Raw genomic sequence first — 20,673 nt, 5'->3', positions numbered from 1 at the left:
TCAAATTCAAAAGTTAGATTGTTTTGTTTGCCCTTCGTGTTTATTCTATAAACGTGTGCGTTAAATATATAGAAGCGGGATTTTATGCAAATACTTACTGCTCGCTGTTTTGCCAAAAAGGGGATTATTTGTAGGTTTTGAAAATGCTATTATGGCCAAGTTCCAAGTTTAACGAGTAAAGAGCATGTGAACGTTTAAGCAACACTCAACGTGAGCTCAAAATGACATTATTAAAAATGGGTCAGAGATTGCCGTCGTTGGGTCGGAGTTGGTCTGGGTCCGACTTGGTCTGGAAACAGGAATCGTGAAAAAGCAGCCAACACATTTTGTGTTTTTTTGTGATGTATACAGGGATCTGCTGAACGGTAACATCTCGGATTTAGAGCCCGGCATTTTCCAAGGATATTCCGCCCTGCGCGATCTGTGAGTAATAATATTGTGTGCTTGCGTTCTGTGTATTTGTACGACAACTTACATTAACTATAACACCAGGCATTGTTTCCTCAGTTGGAATCAAGCTACTTATGAAGTTCGAGATTCTTCCCCTCCCTTTACCAAAGTTTGTTACATACACGCAGTCTACAACAAAGAAGATCTTACTTTTTGCATTTACTAAAAACACTCCAAAGATAGTTTGGTACTTGTTTGCAAAGATGACACCCACACCGTATGGACACGTGCCAGGCCCCTGACAAAACAAGCATTGTGGTCCAGGTGGCATTTCATCAGCCACAATACAAGAAGGAATCAACTGAAGGACAATATGGAAGTTACAATTCCGTATAGATCACAACCGTGCGCTCACTTTGGCCTGACCGACAACCACCCGCAGAGTAAAAACGCCCAGCCCACGGCAAGACTTTCAACAAACCCCGGAAATAGAACCACTTTTCCGCTTGCCAAGCTGATCGACCACGCGAACAAAGCAACCAGTCATCCCACCCCCCCCCAAAAAAAATCTACGAAAACAAAAAGACGAGCATGAAAATAAGTAAATGTCGTCTGGCGACGAGATTTCAATAGTCGCCTTAATACAGCTAAAACAAACGCAAAAAGCATGCATGTTGGCAGCGCAGTCACTTGTTGACAACGATGATGTACGCATTGACCCAGAGCGTAGAGCAGACGTTAACATCATAGACGAACACCATCACAAGACACCACAGCACAGACCGAGTAATCCACAAAGACTACAGGCCAGTCAAATCAAGCTACACACCTTTCAGAACGACTTTACCTGTGAAAGGAAATTCTAGACGATAATCAGTAAAAATATATGTGGAACTACAGCAGAATTTGTTGTCAGCAACAGCAAAATCAACTCGGCCCCACGTTCAATTCAGTTCAATTCAATATAACTTTATTATCCCATTAAAGGGAATTACTTTGGCCTTTTTGCACACATAAAACAAATGTAAATTAAAAATACAAACTTTAATTATCAACAGTTGATAGCTACATAATAAAAACCTTACTAGTACTATACGACAAACTGATCACTATACAACATTAAAAATTATAAACAGAGAACGACGAAACTCCAACCAAATGACTTCCTTGCCACAACGGATGACCTTCGGATTTCAGACAAGACTGTCACGACAATCGCCAGCACGCTACATACAGCACAACACTACACACAGAAATTGACTAGGAAATACTAAAATGTACTTCAGAGTAAAAGCGTGACCCAGGATTTTAAGAATGAGAAGCTGTTGTCAATCTTCAGAAATACAGTGGTAGGCCTTATGTATCGCGGGAGGCAACTTTGAGACAATTATCGAGGCGAGCCAGCGACACGGTGTTCCCCACTCGTTACGCAATCAAAGCCGGCATTCAGAAGGACGTCGAGAGATGACCTATATAGCCTAGACATAGTCAGAACCAGTGTCGATCTACGCGTTCCAAACAAATTCATTTAATGGAAAATGATCACTAAAGGGCTAGTTGTTGAGGATTTCAAGTATACGTTCCACGACTGCACAGTCTTCTCTCAGCTTGAGATAAAATAGGTCTAGGCCTATGTCACGAGCACTTACTTGACGCAAAATCGGTAGGAGTAGTAACCTTCAGCCCACCACTGGGAGGGGAAATCGGAAATTTTTTTTGTGCCAAGTCATTTCAAGTACTCTTTGATGAAACAACCTTCAAAATCTATGGGTACATTCCAAAATCAGCTAGACGACATTCTGTGGGGGGGGGGGAGAAACATCGAAAGATTCACGAAACTACAAGCAAGCTTGCAGAGAGCCCCACACCTGGGTATTACCTTCAGGCTTATCCTCTTACACCAATTGTGGTCTTAAAATAATTGGCATCAGACTTCCTTTGGACTTCCACATCGGTCGTCTGTGCCCAAGGCTAGAACTGATCACTTGGCTGTGGCTTGAAAATAATTACACCATAAAAGGAAAATTTCATGAATTGAAACTAGGCTCTTGTCTAATTGCTGGCAGTCAGATATAATCTAACTGGGCGGACACAGTGGCAGACATTTGGTATCACTTGACAGTTCTTAAAGAATTACTGGACATGTACTGTAAAAGTGTAGTGGTACACATGGAAATGGTTATGGCATTATAAACAGTAGGCCTAAGTGCGTACGTGTATTTGTAACTCAAGCGAGTTAAACTCATCTGTCTCAAATTATAAGTCTTCAGTTGATGCCAGGCCCTGTTTGATTTTTACAGTGAGATGAAATAAGGTGCAACTTACCTTGTAGGCCTACTTGAAGGAAAAGACATGTGGTTTGCTTTTTTTATCGACCAAACTGATTTGCGACTTGACTTGTGACTGGACCAAATGACTTTTGACTTGGTTTAGATTGCAACAATTTACAAGTGACTTGACTTGGACTAACAAATACTGACTTGCTACCACCTCTGTCACAAACCCCAGATACCTGTGTAAGGGATAAAGCGGCCAAACTCTCTATCTGAATCAAGAAGTGGGAAAAATGACACAGATGTCGACTTTGAAGTGGTCTATGAACCAGTCTAGACGAAGCAGCTCTGCTTTAAACTTTTCCAGACACCCCTCGCTGGAGACTGGAACAGATGGCCTTAAGAAGATGATATAGAAAGTCCTAGAAGCAGACCCTGCAGTTGTCATTGACCAAAAGAAAGAAAGAAAGAAAAACAGAAACTGCGACAAAAATATGCGCTTAAGTTTGGAAAAACCCCACAAGGGACCTACCTTTATTCATTCGTAACTCGAAAGGAGCTCTACAGGCTTTGATTTAGATTTGGCTGTATCGACGCGCCTTATTTCTACAAGAAAGCGACAAGTGGCCCCTCTTCTGTTCCACAGAACTTTCTGAATTTGCCAACCAAGACGCATTTGCAACCCTAGATCTACAGTGGATAAAGTCAGAGTAAACAGAGAAGCTGAAAATGTCACGAAGTCGCTGAACAAAGCAGAGGAGATCGCCCGTCTCCAGATGAGTTAGGGAAACACCATCATCCCGGAGATGCTCATCGGATACCATTCATACCCACACCCAGCGATTAACACCACACTGTGCGAAGCGCTAATGAGCAGACCATGTCGAACAAATCTTGGCCGTTAACCTGGAAAACAACCCAAAATATTATGGCATAAACAGCACAGTGAAAGGCAACAATAGAATACTGAAAACAAGAACAGAAATGAACTCCAACTTCGTTGTTAGAGATGACGTCTCTCTCACACAGACAGATTTTAACGAATGAGTGACGTTCTGCTTTTTTAGCACACGTGGAAATTTCTCTGTTATATAATAAACACAGTCAATCCCTTTGTAGAGATGACCTACCATGCGTTATTTTAAGACGTAATGTTGGTTCTCGTCCTATTCCAGAAGCAATTAAAGGCCTTTGGCTCGCCCTTCCGTGGCACTCATACGTTGTGGATCTGTCTGTGTTTTTTGCTGATCCAAATGTCATTTAAGTCACAAGAAGTTGCTGTTAACATATGCATTTGGTGTCACTGATGACTTCTATATTGATATTGTTAGAAATGTTATTTGCATTCCCTGGTGCATTCGACACCTTTACGAGAGGAAACTTGTTTTGGGAGACCCTGGCATATCAATCGTGAATCTATTTCTTCGAACCAAAAGGGAGCTGAGTGCAATAATACTGGCCCGAGTAAATGGGAAGTAACAAAGAGGAATTCATCACTGTTTCTGTTTTGAAAACGGAACAGGAGTTGTGAGCATTTCTAGATTAAATACAGACAAATAAAAAAAGGCATACAAATTTAGAAACCGATCCGACAATGCATCCCGTATACAAAAAGAATATGTTTAATTGCTGAGGCCCACCCCCTTCTTAAGATACTTAGCCTGGAGCCTCAGTCTTTCGACGCGCCTTTCTATACCAAGTTGTGCCATCACAGCGCAACGGAAGTGTCTTTCTCTTTCCATAAATTTTGTTTAAAGGTGCTCATTTCTTCTCTATTTTTCCCAAGAGGATGAGCGTCGTAGTTATCTGCAATATTTCTCTACGGAAAATGGCCTGCAAATTATCAATTTCGTTTCCAACTTTGCACGTAATACCTTTTTCACTAATTTTCAATGATGTTACCCCTTAATTTGACAGGCACCTGACAAACGTTACCATCGGTAACATTGAGTCCAATGCGTTCAGTGAGCTGTCTCATCTCCAAACAATGTAAGTTCTCTGCGATTTTTTATGTATTTTGTCTTTTTTGTCGGAGAGAAGACAAGTGTGTGCTTCTTTCCACAGCAAGCCAATCGTTTTTTCAGTGCAAAAAGTCCTATCTCGGTTTGGAGTACTTTTGATAAAAAACATTAAATGGTTTCTTTCCTCACAGTAATTGTGTTTTGCTGAATTACTCTATACAGGGAAATGTAACTTGTGGTAGATAACATATTTAAAATCATTTTTTTCTGTCTGAGCTTTGGTATCTTCATCAAGTTTCAGTGAATGAGGTTTTTTTAATGGAACCACAATTAGCATAAACGGCGCTATGCATATTCCGGTCAAACATCATAACCTACAGGCTGAGATACGACATTGTATGCCCCATAGACACAACACGATACCTCTTTACTAATAATTTAGGAGATTATTCTCGTTAAATCACCAATTAATATTGAAGCCCCTAATCAGCTCGAAGTTAAATGGAACTTCCCTCTTGCATCTAAAGCTTGTTGTTTAAAAGCGTTTAAAAGCAAATGCCATTGTGTTCAATATTCTTGTATTTTCCGCAAAGTTTGCGTTTTTTCCTCATAATATTCTCTACACTTGAGCATTTTTCAATTGTAAAAAATAAACGATATTAAGCAATTATTTAATCTTGATCATTAGGCTTGACTTAGGGGCTTTTCGAATAACGTTCTTCATGTTGTCTCATTGCAAAGAAATGAACTCTGACGAATTTGAGATTCAACGTTTTGAACAAAGAAGGCTTTAAATGGCAATTTGCGTTAAGGTCGCCCAGAAAACGACGTTTTCGCACAAACTGGAAGGCGAGTTACTTTTGAACATAAATAGACTGTATTCATGTATCAGGCTACCTTGAATTGAAACTGATGCAGAAGTTTTCAGTTCGGGAACATGATGAGAATAAGATTTCTCGATTATGTAACACTCTTTTTGTTTAACAGGAACCTGGAAGCCGTGAACATCTGTAACATTAAATCTAATGCGTTCAGTGGGCTCTCCTCGCTTCGTAGATTGTAAGTTTACTGTGATGATTGATTTGTGCTATTATAGAAGACAATGAAATCCGAACACCAGCTCTCATAGGAATTTCTCGGTGCTAAATGTAGTCACAAAGAATAAACATTAGGCTCCACGTTCAGAAAGCTGAATATAGCCTTTTACAAGGTGGAATCCAAAAAAAACGGAAGTTCTTAAGATCATGTAATTTTTTTCACCACTGCAGCATGTACGCAATGTTCTTAATAACATCTGCATTGTTTTGTGTGGGGCATCTCTGAATTGAAGTCAATACCAATATCGATACGAAATTTTTCGTCGACATAAACGTTACAGTGTTTCGTCCCTCCAACGATTAATTTCTCAAATACACTTGCAAATCCAGTTGATTGAGCATGCATCTTTCCCCTCTCTTTAACTTTGAAAAGGGGGTGGCGCGTTTAATCAAGGCACCTGTGTTTTGTCTTGCGAAAAGCTAGAAAATGTGCCCTGAAAAGTTCACGCACATAAGCCCGTTGTGAAATACATTAAGATATATGCATCCGTATCATGAACCCCTGTTCACTATTTCATCCACTTGTTATGTCAGCTGAGTGTTTCTTTTTGTCAGCCAAACTTGGTCAGTTCCATAGACCAAGACCAAAGACCAAGCCTCGTGTAGGGTTTACACAGAATTTGGTTAAACGTTACCTGCCGGACACGAACGGTCATTTGGTGAAATGTCTGAAGCGGCTTCCTCATGCTGATTTGACTTGCTAATTTTAACAGAATATTAGCGTGACTTGTTCGAACTCAGAGCGAATTGAACCCGGCAGTGAGGAGTATACAATCATGCGAGTGTCGTGGCTGTATACATGTAACGCTCATGAAAAACTGCTGCATTTCTAAATTTGCTCCGTCCTTGATTTTTGACGGCAGGCTTTCAGAAACCAAGATCTTCTGCCAAGTACAAATATTTTCTTACCGTTTTGCGCTCACGTGTCTGGTCCAAAATAAATTTGGAAAACTCCATGCTATTGAATCCGCCAATTTTCACGAAATAGGTGAACAAACGCAGGAAAGATGGAGAAAATAATCAGTTTCATAACAAAAGCAGGATATCGTGACGCGTCAAACTAAGAATGTCACAAAAGTGATTCTACGGCATTTAGTCTCTTGCTTTTCTTCCATCATGCCCGTAGGCCTATTCTATAAGCCGTCGTCGGGAAACAACATCTCCTTGAGAGGATACGTTTGAAAGGGCCCATGAAAAGTGGTTTTTATTATTAAAAATCGAAAAATTTCCGTTTTAAACGATATCCCATAAGTAAAGGTGGCTGCTTTTGATGAATAAATGGGAGGGAAAAAATGTAAACTTTTTTAACAAACGGTCCACGGAGTGGTATCACGTTAACATAGACAATTTGCATATCTGTGACGCTCATTTGAGAAGACATAGTTGTGTGCCGCGAGCGAGTCAATGTTTGCCATGAGTCCAGTTTAGAGCATTCCTTCTAGCTTTTTGGTGAGTTAAGAAGATCACGCCGACCAGATCTGTTGGCGCAGCCTGGGGCAACACCTATAAAGATGGGACAAGCCTGCCTTACTTTCCAACTAAAAGCGAAATTTAGGCTAAATTGGCGATTGCAAGTCAGGGTGACCAGGGCCAAATGGTCAGGACCGACAGCGAGCTCTAAACTGTTCAGTCTACATTTCGAGCCACGGGTGTTTTCTCCCGAATATCTATAATTCGTTTGGGGTTAGATTTGCACGATTGCTGAAGCCAGGCGCAACGCTCACGATCTTTGGGACATCAAAGAAAGCCCGTGAACAAAGACGGATAGGATAGGAAAATGCCAGGAAAAGATAGGAAATGCTTCCAAATTGGCCAAGGGCTATTCCTTTCATTATACATGTCTAGTGGGTATTACAGTAAGTTTAGTTGGATATGGGATATCGGAGAATGAGCATTCTCGTAGGTTTCTACACCGAATGTCTCGATTAGGAGAGATTGAACATTCCCATAAGTTTCTACAGCTAATGTCACGGTTAGAGAGATTGAACATTCCCATTAGTTTCTGCAGCAAATATCTCGGTTTGGAGAAATTGAACATTCCCATGCGTTTCTACAGCGAACGTGTTGATTTTTAAGAGATTGGGGTCATGGTGTCCACAAATGTCATATAAGCAATCACATTCCCTTCTATTTGTTAATTAAGACATAAGCTCTTTAGTCCAAGGTTTGGCAATAACTTATAGGTGCAGATTTGCCACTTCATATGCAGAAATATTGTGGCAAAACACGGAACTGTGTAGACTTGTGTTAAGTCTGGGCTATTAATAATTCATGCCCTTGGAAATCGTGCATTAAACATGCACGGCAACTAATCAGAAGAGCGCGTTATCTTAGTTCCTGGTGCTGGCTGCGCGCATGGGTTGCCGGGACTTCGTAAGATGATAGGATAGGATGATAGGAGTAAGCCGATAGGAGTTTTGCAGGGTTGGGTTGTATCGTCCTATTATCGAAATCAGGACTGATGTACGACCGCTACTGGTGGGGCCCTATCCTGAGTGCGCTTGGCGCGTGTTTGTTCTTAGTTCTTTAATTTCGACCTTGCCAGCAACATTTTTCTCCACTGATAAAGCCTCAGAACTCCGGCTGGTCGGGGCTGTGCTGTTTCTTCAAACTAGTCGGATGAATCCTCGTATTCCCCAGTTGGTCAATGTATTATGGAAGAGGTTGGCGGCTTAGGAACCGGCATAGGGAACCTACATGTATATCTCCGGTATAAACAAACAAACCTGAATCAAGGAGGTACTAGAAAACATGTTTTGCTGCCAGAACAGGGGGCAGAGGTCACTAAGTGGTCAGTCAGTAGCTGTAATTTCCTGGAAAATGGACATCATCACATCATGTCCTCACTTTATCACCAATTCAAGCCGAACTTTATCATTCTGGACCTCTTGCTTTGCAGACTTGGGGCAAAGGGTACCTCGTAGTCTGTGTGGGAATTTTCATGCAAGACACGGGAAAAGCTTTGTTTTTGTGGCTTTTAAAGCGAATCGTTATAAATGTTATTAGGTACAGCCCACAAAAGCACCTGAATGTGACTTTGCAAAATTCACGTAAAAAAGCGTCAGCAGTATCATTTCCCAATAAACGTTCAAATGTTGGTGCAGGGCATTGATTGGGCACCAGTGTTTTTCAGTGAAATCAATATCGAATGAACATTATTTGTAAACAGGGGTCGATGTTTACCAAATTTCTATCGGTGGCATAGGTACCACCGGCTATATTACTTGATGGAATGTTAATTGAGTATTTGATCAATTTATATAATGATTCTTTCTTTCGAATTTTAAATATATCAGTTTTGTACTTCCTTTCATTTGCCAGGAGAATGAAAGGTTTAAGCATCGGCACCTTAGAATCCACTGCTTTAAGTGGGGTCTACAGTCTCAAAACACCGTACGTTTTTTTTTTGTAATCCCTCATTTACGTTGCCACAGAGAGCACTGCAAGCTGTTTTTCCATGACAAGCTATATAATTTAATACCAATGTCCAGGGAAAGTGCTCGATTCGGGAGTTTTGGGTACCAGTTTTGTTGTCACAGAGAACAGCATAAACTTGATGTATGCTACAACTTGTATGAATTAACAACATTATTATCAATAAAGTTGTCCTGATCTTTGTAAAATGAAAAAAGACTTAAAAGCTTTGCGAGTTCGCGTCATTTTTCAGCATAAATGCAATGTCTTGAGCGACATCTCTGTGGGTTTTACTTGTAAGATTATATACGTGGCGTCTTCCTTGGACGTCTTTAAGTAGTCAAAACTAATAATTCTTGTGTTACAATTTTTTGTTTCAAGAAAGCAAACAAACTCTGTGGTTTCCGTCCTTCGAACGTTTATTTTTCATACAAACTAACACATTGCAGTAAATCTGGAAGATGGGTTTTATGTCATTCCTCCATATTTTACAAGAAGTGATCCATTTAATCATTGCATACCTGTGCTAGTTGTCAATAGGCACCTTTGATGCCTATTAGCATAAAAATTCTGAACCAGATCGTACTTTAAATAGTTCTCTTGTTATAAGTCCTTGAAATATGGAGCTATGAACCGACGTAACGTTACTATGTTGACGTCATCACAATTTCATTTTAATATTTACCTACAACACTTTCTGTCTATCCACTTTCTAAACGTTAACCCATTCGAACCGACAGTTCTCTGGTTAAAGAGTCGCCATGCACCGTTAAGATGAAGCCACGCGTCTTTATATGATACTGACGTAACGTCAGTTTTCATCAAGACCTCATCACCGTTTGTATACCTTTACTCCAAAAGAAAACCCAATCAAACTCAAAGTTTTTAGTCACTAAAAAATTATGTACCTTTTAAGATCACGTCCAAGGACCCCTGATTACATCATCCAAACATTTCTCCCAACTTCCTACTGTAACACATTACTCTTTGAATCCGTGTGCCCCTATTACGTAACTGCAGAAGAAAAAGGGATGTTCAACAAATATTAAACATCATGCTCAGTCACATAAGTATCACGTCACGTAACATAAGTGCCACAAAATTTGATATCACGTCTTGAATCAAATTGACCTTTTATACCTGAGTGCTAAGAATGGATGTTTGCCTGGGCGCAAATGCTGTTCTCTGACTGCTATCTTCTTAACTTTTAATAATCATGCTATAAATACATTTTTTTTTGGAAAAGGCTTCATTATCCTGTAAAGGATTCTAAAACTAATTACCTTCCCTCGAATTTTAAATACCGTCATGAACTTTTCAGTGTGTTTCAATTAAGTTATTGGTTTCGCTTTTTGAAGGACCATTGCTACTGTTAGCATCGACTCCATTGAATCAAATGACTCTACGGGACTCTCCAGTCTTCTAAGTCTGTAAGTGTCGCGTGGCTCCAGGTTTTTCTCATATTGAGCAACATCCCAATGTGTAACGTAACCATCGCAAACGCACTATTTTAATAAGCATCGTCTTTCGTCATAAAACTGTGCTGAGCTGCTTTTATTAGAAGGAAAGATTTTTCATGATTGAAAAAGAAAGAAATTGAAAATAAAGCAATTTGTTTGGACTATCTATTTGGATTTCACTAATTGCCAGATTTTGCGAGATTTCTTCTTGAGCAATCCAAAAAAGGTAATAATCTTATAAAGTTCGGCAAAGACCACAGCTTAATGGTATTTTGATTCAACCAATTTTAATTTTCATTGGGAAAATGTTAAAACTAACAATAGATTCCAGGATTACGCAATGATGACATCAGTGACCATGAAACACGTTGTTCAAAGAACCATGTTATTACCCTGCGTCGAAAAAGACACAAGCACAAGAATTTGCTTATCGCCGTTTGGACGCCCCTCCGACAATCTTTAAGAATTCCGTATATCAAGTTTTTGTCCGAGATTTTGCCTGTGTATTGTGTGTATCATTTGACTGGACAATTACCTTTATTTCGAAAGCTACTTGATTCTGTTTCAGTTGGTGATATGATTCACCGTTCGGAAGGATTGCCGTACAATTTTCTCTCCTGTTAGTATTAAAGGAGAACAAAAAATTGTTGGCCTAGTTAAAACCATCGAACTAAGGAATTTGATTAGGGGCTGGTGTCAAGTTAACCTATTCAGGACGTCTTGTTTCCTCAGCACACACAATGCGAGTTATGCTACAGTTCTTCCATCCTTTTTTTAGGTTCAAGACGACTGCTCACAACATCTCCATTGATTCAAATTTCCTCAGTGGACTCTCCTCTCTGGAGGAACTGTAAGTGTTCAGTAATTTATGATCCTTGTCGTTACAGAGAACAATGACAGCTGATTTGAAATAAATTATTTGATTATACGGCTTTTTGAACATATATTATGAAAGAAACTATATAGGGGGAACTGACTAGGTGCTTATAAATTATAATAAAGATGAACAAAGAAAATGACTGGAGCGGGATTTGAACCTGCGTACCAGTGCTCTACCAACTGAGCTATCCAGCCCTATGTTGGTGGCTCTTCCCAATTACCAATATCTCTGTTCGGGGGCTGCTAGTCAGGAGCCATTAAACCTGAAACTCTATGTAGCCAGGGATCATACTCCAGTAACACGATACAACCTGGGAAGTGGTGAACAGGCCTCACTCAAAGAGGATACGGCTTGTTGAACATATATTATGAATTTATATAGGGAAACTGATAAGGTGCTTATAAATGATTGTAAAGCACCCCCTTTCTTTCAACAAATTATTTGAATTAACCCTATTCTCCCTATACCGGATTAAAGGTGGCGTCAGCAATATAAGCTTAAGTGGAAGTAACATTTTGTTGGTAATAAACAAGTGTTACTTTTTGGCATTGTACCGTAAATTTGGACATCATTTGCAAGATTTTCGGGTCCCCTTCCTTAGTTGGTTATATTTATTAGGCCTGCAATCTGCAATCGTTCGTCGAAAAAGCAGATTTCAATGGTATTTCAATAATTTTTGATAATTGATTGATAGCGCAGATATGCATCCTAATGAATTCATTAATAAAAAAGCGGAGAGTGACTCCTACGAAGCTCTGCCAAGTAGTCCAATTTCTTTTATTTTCTTCACTGTCAGTAAAAGGTTGACGCTGCAGTTCGATATCGTATCTATGTACTGATCAATCCCTAAATTGTTAAATATTCAAATATATAAGGAGAAAAATTACGTCAACTCCCTTCTCCACTTAGAACAGCTTCGCCACGGGTGGTACTCCGCCCACCCCGCCCTTTGATTTTTGATTGAATGGCAACTCTTCCTTTACCATCAGTACTGATGATGAATTCTTCAATTTTACCCCCCCTGTCAATATGACTTTGCCAAGTCAGTGGACGATTCCTTTGTTGAATGCACTGTCATAAATCAAGCCAGATGAGAAATTGGCAAGAGGTGGTTGTTGGCAATATAGAAATAAAGCTGTTTAAAGCCTTTAGGGATTCCTTTTTGAAATGAGCTGGCCACTTAACTCTCGTTGGCTGGATGCTTTCGGACAAGTGACGTGTGGTCAATAAAAAGCAAAATATTTTGCTTGAGATTCGTGATAAATCGAGAAAATAACTTGTGTGATATAGATATTGTTTAACTTAAGTAGCTGAAGTAGGGTGCTAATTCTGCAAAAGGAGATCGATTACAGGAAATCTCTTTACAAATATACTGAACACAGAACAATGGGCTTAAAACTAAACGTAATTAGAAAACAGATCACCAAAAAGTAGTGCAACCACATTATTCTGACTTGCAACAAAACACAGTATTTGGTTTCAATGTGACTGAGTTCAATTTGACTTTTGCATGATGTGTCCCGTTTATTAGGGCCTGACCCAAGTAATCGACCCGCTGACTTGGTTTCTTGTTCAAGAATCCCACGGGGGCAGAGCTTATTAAACATGATCGATTAGTTAATCGATGCAAAGGAAACTTAATGCCATAATAAACAGTTCAGCAAAGATTGTGCATAATGCTTCATAGGTAAGAAAGGTGTGTGTCGCTGGCGCGATAGGATACGTTTCACAGGAAGCATTGTAATTTCTGGAAGGGGATCCTCAGGATCTTAACTACTTCGTTCTCATGAAGTAAAAGGTAACACAACCACCACGGCGGACGAACACGTGATTTTTCCCTTTTTTTTTCTTAATGGGGCATGGCCTCTAATGAAAAACGAGGTGCCTCCACCCCTACACTAGTCACGCCTGTAGAGTGCATGGGTGGCCGTTGTTTATATGGAAGTTGGAGTTCATGCTGAAATTTTAATATCTGCACTAGTTTGATCCATTTGGGTTAGCCCACCCCCAAACGTCTCCGGTTTCGGGTCAGGAGCTGTTTCCAAGCATGGTGTGGCAACGCGCCTTCTTTTACCCTCATGTAAATGCGATGTCCATCGCAACTGCTTGCGCACGTAACGCCGGCCGCTAAAATAGACTGTCCCCCACACTTTTTACTTCGTAAAAGCTTTTCAGCTTGTACATGTACACAGGACATAAGAGCATCTTGCTTGTCTGGTTTCCAGATGCAAATGAATTATACAGAAACGACGTCATCTGAAAAAAGAGAGCCACCACTAAATGTTTGGGGAATTAGAGAGATTCCTTTACTTTTCATATTACTCAAGGCTTCCCCCTGAAAACTTGTTAAAGTTACGCAGTAGCCGGATTCCAGTCGATTTAGCAAGTTTAATAGCTTCGGAGATCGTTTCGTACCAAATTAACGTCAACGTTCACCGAACGGTTAACAATAAATGTTTACTGGCAAATTGACCAGCGGCTTATTTCTTTCCAAATTTAAATACCAGAATTCCTTTTTTCCATTTATTTGACAGGTCCCTGAGAGGCGTCAGCATCGGTAGCATTGAGGCAAATGCTTTCAGTAGGCTCTACAATCTCCAAACGCTGTAGGTTTTTTTGTACTGTCTAATTCGTGTTGTCATATCTAGAACACTGCAAGCTGAATATCCATAGCAAGCTATGCACATTAACACGAATTTCCATTGGCTTCGCTCTGGTCCCGACGCTCCCTTGGTTAGCAATTTTGGTGTCACGGAAAACAAAACTTATCGCAGTTTTGATGTTTACGGAGGGTAGATATGTATTAAATAGTCATCTTGTCCTAATTCCGAAAGGGTTTCTAACAGATGGGGTGAAATTCATTTGATCCACTCAACAGCGAGTATCTAAGGAGTCGGTTCATTTTTGGCGAGTGATGAGGTTTTAGAAGCCTGAAAAACACGAACAAATTGATTCTGACGCAAGGTGCAGTTTAAGGCCAATAAAATTACACTTTGGATGTGAATGATCCTTTTGCATGCCTTCCCTGCATGTCAGCCCATCTGACTGATTGCAGTCTCAGAGTAGTTAGGTTAAAATGTGGGACAACCAGGGGGGTGGGGAGCCTTTGTGGCAGTAGTGACGTCGATGTGGCGATATTTAGTGAACCGTCTGTTCAAATTGGGTTCGAGAAGAACAAATGGAATGTATTCCTCTCTCTAAGATGCCCTGATATTAGGTTGAGTGAACAAATGGAATGTATTCCTCTCTCTAAGATGCCCTGATATTAGGTTGAGTGAACAAATGGAATGTATTCCTCTCTCTAAGATGCCCTGATATTAAGTTGAGTGAACCATCATTTCATCAGCCACAATACAAGAAGGAATCAACTAAAGGACAATATGGAAGTTACAATTCCGTATAGATCACAACCGTGCGCTCACTGTGGCCTGACCGACAACCACCGCAGAGTAAAAACGCCCAACCCACGGCAAGACTTTCAACAAACCCCGGAAATAAAACCGCTTTTCCGCTAGCCAAGCTGATCGACCACGTGAACAAAGCAATCAGTCACCCCCCCCCAAATCTACGAATACAAAAAGACGAGCATGAAAACAAGTAAATGTCGTCTGGCGACGAGATTTCAATAGTCGCCTAAATACAGCTAAAACAAACGCAAAAAACATCCGTGTTGGCAGCGCAGTCACTTGTTGACCACGATGATGTACGCATTGACCATAGACCTGAAGGAGACAATACAATGGACTGCCAACTCCAGCGGGCGCACGTCGATCTTGCGTCAACCGGAAGTGCCAAAGTTACCGGCACAGACAACTTCCGTTTTACTGTCGTTCGTATACATGATCGTACTGCGCCGATAAGGTGTTGATATTTCCTCCTCAAAATGGCATAAAGTTTCAGGTAATGATTGTGCAGTTGCTGACAGCAGCACCCAAAGAACACCATGTAGGCCTAGTTAGGAATCGTCAGATCTGAAGATAACATTGTTTTGTAGTAGGCATGATAGGTGAGTTCATAAAATGTGACTATCGGTACATTAGGGTTTTAATACCAAAGTCTTTTTCTTCTTCAGCTTGGTTGAAATATCGTCAGCTTATCACAAACATGTAGAAGTAGTGCCAAAGAGTGGGGTGATAATATTAACATTATAAAAATAAATAAATAAATAAAATTAATAAGAAAAAATGAGTTGGTTTGCTTGTGGTTTGGTCCAGTATTCTTTTTCACTTCACAGTAATTCTCCTTATATTTCATTTTGTGGTATGTGCAGGTGCCAACTTAGCCTACCCACTGAATTTCTGCCCGCACCATAAGTTTAATCATTCTGGTTCTGGTAAGTGCATTGAGTTGCTTGTTTTTGAGTTGGTCGTTGACTTGAGTTTTCCTGTGTTAAATATTTGAAATTTGATTTCTTAAATTGCAATTTTAACAAGTTTCATTTTTTTGCATTTTCTTGCGTCTGGCTCCATGTTTGGATGTTAAATCCACATTGCACTGCAATGCATCCTTTTCTGTTGATGTTCACATGTATTAAAAGCCCTCCTGTTAACCGCTCTGTAAATGTTTGTTGTGTAGTAACCAGAATTGTATGCATGCTATAACCATTCAAAAGTAAAAAGTCAGATTTTAACTCTTGTTCAAAAGTAATTCTTGGCCAAATGCCAGATCTTAGGTTCATATCATCAAATTGGGCCAATCCAACCAAGCAGATCTCAACCCCTTTAGTTTTTATTTATTTTTAAGGGTAGTTATGAAAGCATTTTTGCATAGTTTAATATTTTTCTGTAAATTATGAATAAAATGTTACTGTTAATGAACATCTTGTGAATGACTAATGTACGTTCCTTCACACTAATTGGAACATGGTCTTTTGGTGATCCTTCAAAACTGGCATTTGAAATGAAAAAAAAAAAAACCATGCAAGTGCAATACATTCTTGAATGTGATAAAAGAACATTGGGTTTGAACCCCATTCAAGCGGGCTTTTATTCACTCAAACTTCGTCGAATCCCAGTCCTTTAGGTTGTGCCAGCATCAATTACACCATCCCCTGACTTGGTGGCTCACATGGACTTGAACAATGTACGAAGGGGCGCCACAATGTTGAGGACACAACAGCTACTGACAGCAGACTGCAAGCAGGAAACTGATTGATCTTTTCAGCACTTGCAACACCCATAAGGAGCATAAAACTTTAGCAGGCCACATGCTTTAACCGTATATGCAGGATGTTGTGTGCTTGATCCCAGCCTGGCACACTGTGGCATTTTTCCTCAGGGAAGCAATATTTATTGATGATAAAGTTATGTTGCAGGAAAGAAATCACAAGCTTACTTTACATTGCAATTTCCTCATTCGTTTCATCTTACCTCCTTGAAAACTGAAGTAGTTGATTTTAAAGAATGAAGATTTTAGGAGGCGTTCTTTAATCACTTATATTAGTGTCAGAGTCCAAAGGTCAAGTATCATGGTGACTAGTGCACATTACACATTTCAAATGTGTCACATAATGTTGTACATGAGTACCTGCAGAATCTTTAAGAACTCTGCTCTATTCCATATCTTTGGGATACCACTGCCCTCAGTTACGCCACCTACATAAAAGCCTGTCGTGAATATGGACAAATTCAACTAATAAAGAAAGACGTCTTACAGGATGTTTTAAGGAAACCTCAGTTTTATTTGACAAAATTGATAGAGACAACTTTGAAACTATTATATAATAAATGGGGTGCTTGAAAAACATATAATGTTTGTATGTGTACATTGTAAATCTGTTTATTTACATTTTGTAATTCAGAATTTTGGGGGATTTGATCATTTACAAACCAATTTGAGTAATGTTTAGCAGTTTTGCTTGCTCCTCTGACCAAGGGAAGCCAGAAACCCGTCATTAATATTCTGCCTGAAAATCTACCAAGCCGATGCATGTTGTCACTTTTTTTTTGCCTCAAAACAATTCTGACTGTATAAAATCAGCTTATAAAGATCCTATTAGTATTACATACAGTTATGAAGTATGGCATGTACATGTACGAAGTCATTGGGGAAATTATGCTGTAACCTCTTAAATTACACAAGGAACGCAAGTGTGAACACACTGATAAAAAACTTGGCCCGTGGAACAGCTCTCTCCAGAACTTGAACTTGAACTGTTTATTCGCTACCCTTAATGATGGCAGCCCATTCCAAGTCCCAAGTCAGCGGTTCGCTACAATGGATAGAGAAATAGAAGTACAACTTATGTAGCAATACATGTACATAAACCTTAGTCAAAATCCGTTATGATGAAATAAAGAAACAGTTGACAACACATCCCTATGAATAAATTTACACTTACTATGTGCCCCATAAACTGTCTTACTGTGTAAATGCCAAATGACCACGTGACTTATGATATAAGTACCTGTACATGTAAATCCGAGCAGTAGTGTAATACATGAACCCAGTATAATAACGGCCCTTCATAATTTACTAGCGTTACAACGTCCCATTATTCCTCCCAAATTAACCCTTATTCTCCAGATGACCCTTAAGCTTATTCTAATATCCCTTTATGACACATAATATGGGAGAATTCCTTTGTCTTACCAACTGTTGCATTCCTGGCGGTTTACTTAATCGAAAGGAAAGATGTCGCTCATGTACGTAGCGGATCATCGGGTGGAAGAACCGAACGGTGCATTTCACTAATCACCCGAAAGAGGGCGCTATAACAGTTTTACGCCGCTACATATGCTATGGGCCTTCATGTTTCCCACTCATTTTTCTAATATAACACGATGTCCCTTAAATTTAAATCTTGTAGAAAAACACAAATTTGCTCATAGCCCTAGCATTGAAAATATTTTTTAAAGACTTGAACATGAACGGGGAAACATTTACTATGTTTTCCCCTTGAAAAATCCGACAACCCCACCAGATGAGTATTTATAACTCTAAAAATTGCTTTTCGAGTCAGAAAAATAGGTTTTGCTGGGTCAAGCCAACCAGACCTGGTAGTGTCGGTGGGGCTGAGAGTACTCGATCATGTTTGCCGATTGTCACGATCGGGCATGAGAAAAGACTACATACACAGCTTTCCCTGTCTAAAGGCTCACTAATTGTCATTAATGCTTACGTTAATATACTTATAATTATCACAATGTCATAACACACTTGTATGTTGTCTATCTCGTCCATTTTGCGATTGTTTTTCCACAAAAAAGAAAAGTTCCGAGGCAAAATTACGAGCGCAGCGCCTGTCGCTATCGTTCATCGCGCGTGAACAACGCTACAAAGGTAAACCGGAAGTTTCCTGTGCCGGCAACTCCAGAGCTTCCGGCTGACGGAACACGCGCAATGCTCGGTGCGCCCGCTGGAGTTGGCAGTCCATTGTATTTTCTCCTTCAGGTGTATGCATTGACCCAGAGCGTAGAGCAGACGTTAACATCATAGACGAACACCATCATAAAACACCACAGCACAGACCGAGTAATCCACAAAGACTACAGGCCAGTCAAATCAAGCTACACACCTTTCAGAACGACTTTACCTGTGGAAGGAAATTCCAGACGATAATCAGTAAAAATATATGTGGAACTACAGCAAAATTTGTTGTCAGCAACAACAAAATCAACTTGGCCCCACGTTCAATTCAGTTCAATTCAGTATATAACTTTATTATCCCATTAAAGGGAATTACTGTGGCCTTTTTGCACACGTAAAACAAATGTAAATTACAAATACAAACTTTAAGTGTCAATAGTTGATAGCTACATAATAAAAAACCTTACTAATAATATACGACAAACTGATCACTATACAACATTAAAAGTTATAAACAGAGAACGACGAAACTCCAACCAGATGAATTCCTTGCCAAAACGAATGACCTTCGGATTTCAGACAAGAGTGTCACGACAATCGCCAGCACGCTACATACAGCACAACACTACACACAGAAATTGACTAGGAAATACTAACATGTACTTCGGAGTAAAAGCCTGACCCAGGATATTAAGAATGACAAACAAATCTTTGTCAAATTCGGCATGAAACCAGAAGCAATACAATTTTCCCAGAAGCTGTTGCCAATCTTCAGAAATACAGTGGTAGGCCGTATGTATCGAGGGAGGCAACTTTGAGACAGTTATCGAGGCGAGCCAGCGACACGGTATTTCCCACTCCTTACGCAATCAAAGCCGGCATTCAGAAGGACGTCGAGAGATGAACTAGCCTAGACATAGTCAGAACCAGTGTCGATCTACGCGTTCCAAACAAATTTATTTAATGGAAAATGATCACTAAAGGGCTAGTTGTTGAGGATTTCAAGTATACGTTCCACGACTGCACAGTCTTCTCTCAGCTTGAGATAAAATAGGTCTAGGCCTATGTCACGAGCACTTACTTGACGCAAAATCGGTAGGAGTAGTAACCTTCAGCCCACCACTGGGAGGGGAAATCTGAAAAATCTTTTGTGCCAAGTCATTTCAAGTCCTCTTTGATGAAACAACCTTCAAAATCTAAGGGTACATTCCAAAATCAGCTAGACGACATTCTAGGGGGGGAGAAACATCGAAAGATTCACGAAACTACAAGCAAGCTTGCAGAGAGCCCCACACCTGGGTATTACCTTCAGCCTTATCTTCTTACACCAATTGTGGTCTTGAAATAATTGGCATAAGACTTCCTTTGGACTTCCACATCGGTCGTCTATGCCCAAGGCTGTGGCTTGAAAATAATTAAAATGAAAATAAATAGAAGGAAAATTTCATGAATAGAAACTAGGCCCTTGTCTAATTGCTGGCAGTCAGCTATAATCTAACAGGGCGGACACAGTGGCAGACATTTGGTAGCACTTGACAGTTCTTAAAGAATTGCTTGACATGTACATATACTGTAAAAGTGTAGTGGTACACATGGAAATTGTTATGGCATAATAAACAGTACGTGCATACGTGTATTTGTAACTCAAGCGAGTTAAACTCATCTGCCTCAAATTATAAGTCTTCAGTTGATGCCAGGCCCTGCTTACGTTTTACATTGAGATGAAATAAGACGGAATTATCTTGTAGACTTGAAGGAAAAGACATGTGGCTTGCTTTTTTATGGACCAAACTGATTTGCGACTTGAATTGTGACTGGACAAAATGACTTGTGACTTTTATATTGCATATTGTTTGCATATATTGTTTATATTGCAACAATTTACAAGTG

The 20,673-nt window shown here is 39.8% G+C and overlaps 1 protein-coding gene and 1 long non-coding RNA gene across 2 annotated transcripts in view; one reads left to right on the top strand and one right to left on the bottom strand.

Moving 5' to 3' along the window:
* Nucleotides 1-17,397, top strand: part of LOC147800415 (low-density lipoprotein receptor-related protein 12-like) — a 34,149-nt gene extending 16,752 nt beyond the window's left edge. Inside the window, exons 7-14 of the mRNA XM_087136061.1 lie at nt 352-423; nt 4,581-4,652; nt 5,612-5,683; nt 10,494-10,565; nt 11,374-11,445; nt 14,010-14,081; nt 15,746-15,808; nt 16,490-17,397. Of these exons, the coding sequence (XP_086992187.1) occupies nt 352-423; nt 4,581-4,652; nt 5,612-5,683; nt 10,494-10,565; nt 11,374-11,445; nt 14,010-14,081; nt 15,746-15,788 (475 nt within the window). The 3' untranslated portion in view covers nt 15,789-15,808; nt 16,490-17,397. The remainder of the gene's footprint in view (nt 1-351; nt 424-4,580; nt 4,653-5,611; nt 5,684-10,493; nt 10,566-11,373; nt 11,446-14,009; nt 14,082-15,745; nt 15,809-16,489) is intronic.
* Nucleotides 17,398-17,608: 211 nt separating this feature from the next.
* On the bottom strand, nt 17,609-18,710 carry LOC147800414 (uncharacterized). The gene is made up of 2 exons (XR_015425074.1): nt 18,067-18,710; nt 17,609-17,686 (listed from the first exon to the last, which is right to left on the bottom strand). It is a non-coding gene; the product is annotated as an uncharacterized LOC147800414 (long non-coding RNA).
* Nucleotides 18,711-20,673: the final 1,963 nt, after the last annotated feature.

Source organism: Acanthaster planci, linkage group LG01, assembly GCF_054643075.1.
Source record: "Acanthaster planci isolate LZ-2023a linkage group LG01, COTS_SCS, whole genome shotgun sequence".
Taxonomy (NCBI): Eukaryota; Metazoa; Echinodermata; class Asteroidea; order Valvatida; family Acanthasteridae; genus Acanthaster; species Acanthaster planci.
Note: the sequence above shows the minus strand (reverse complement) of the source record. Positions and strands in the feature narration are given on the sequence as shown.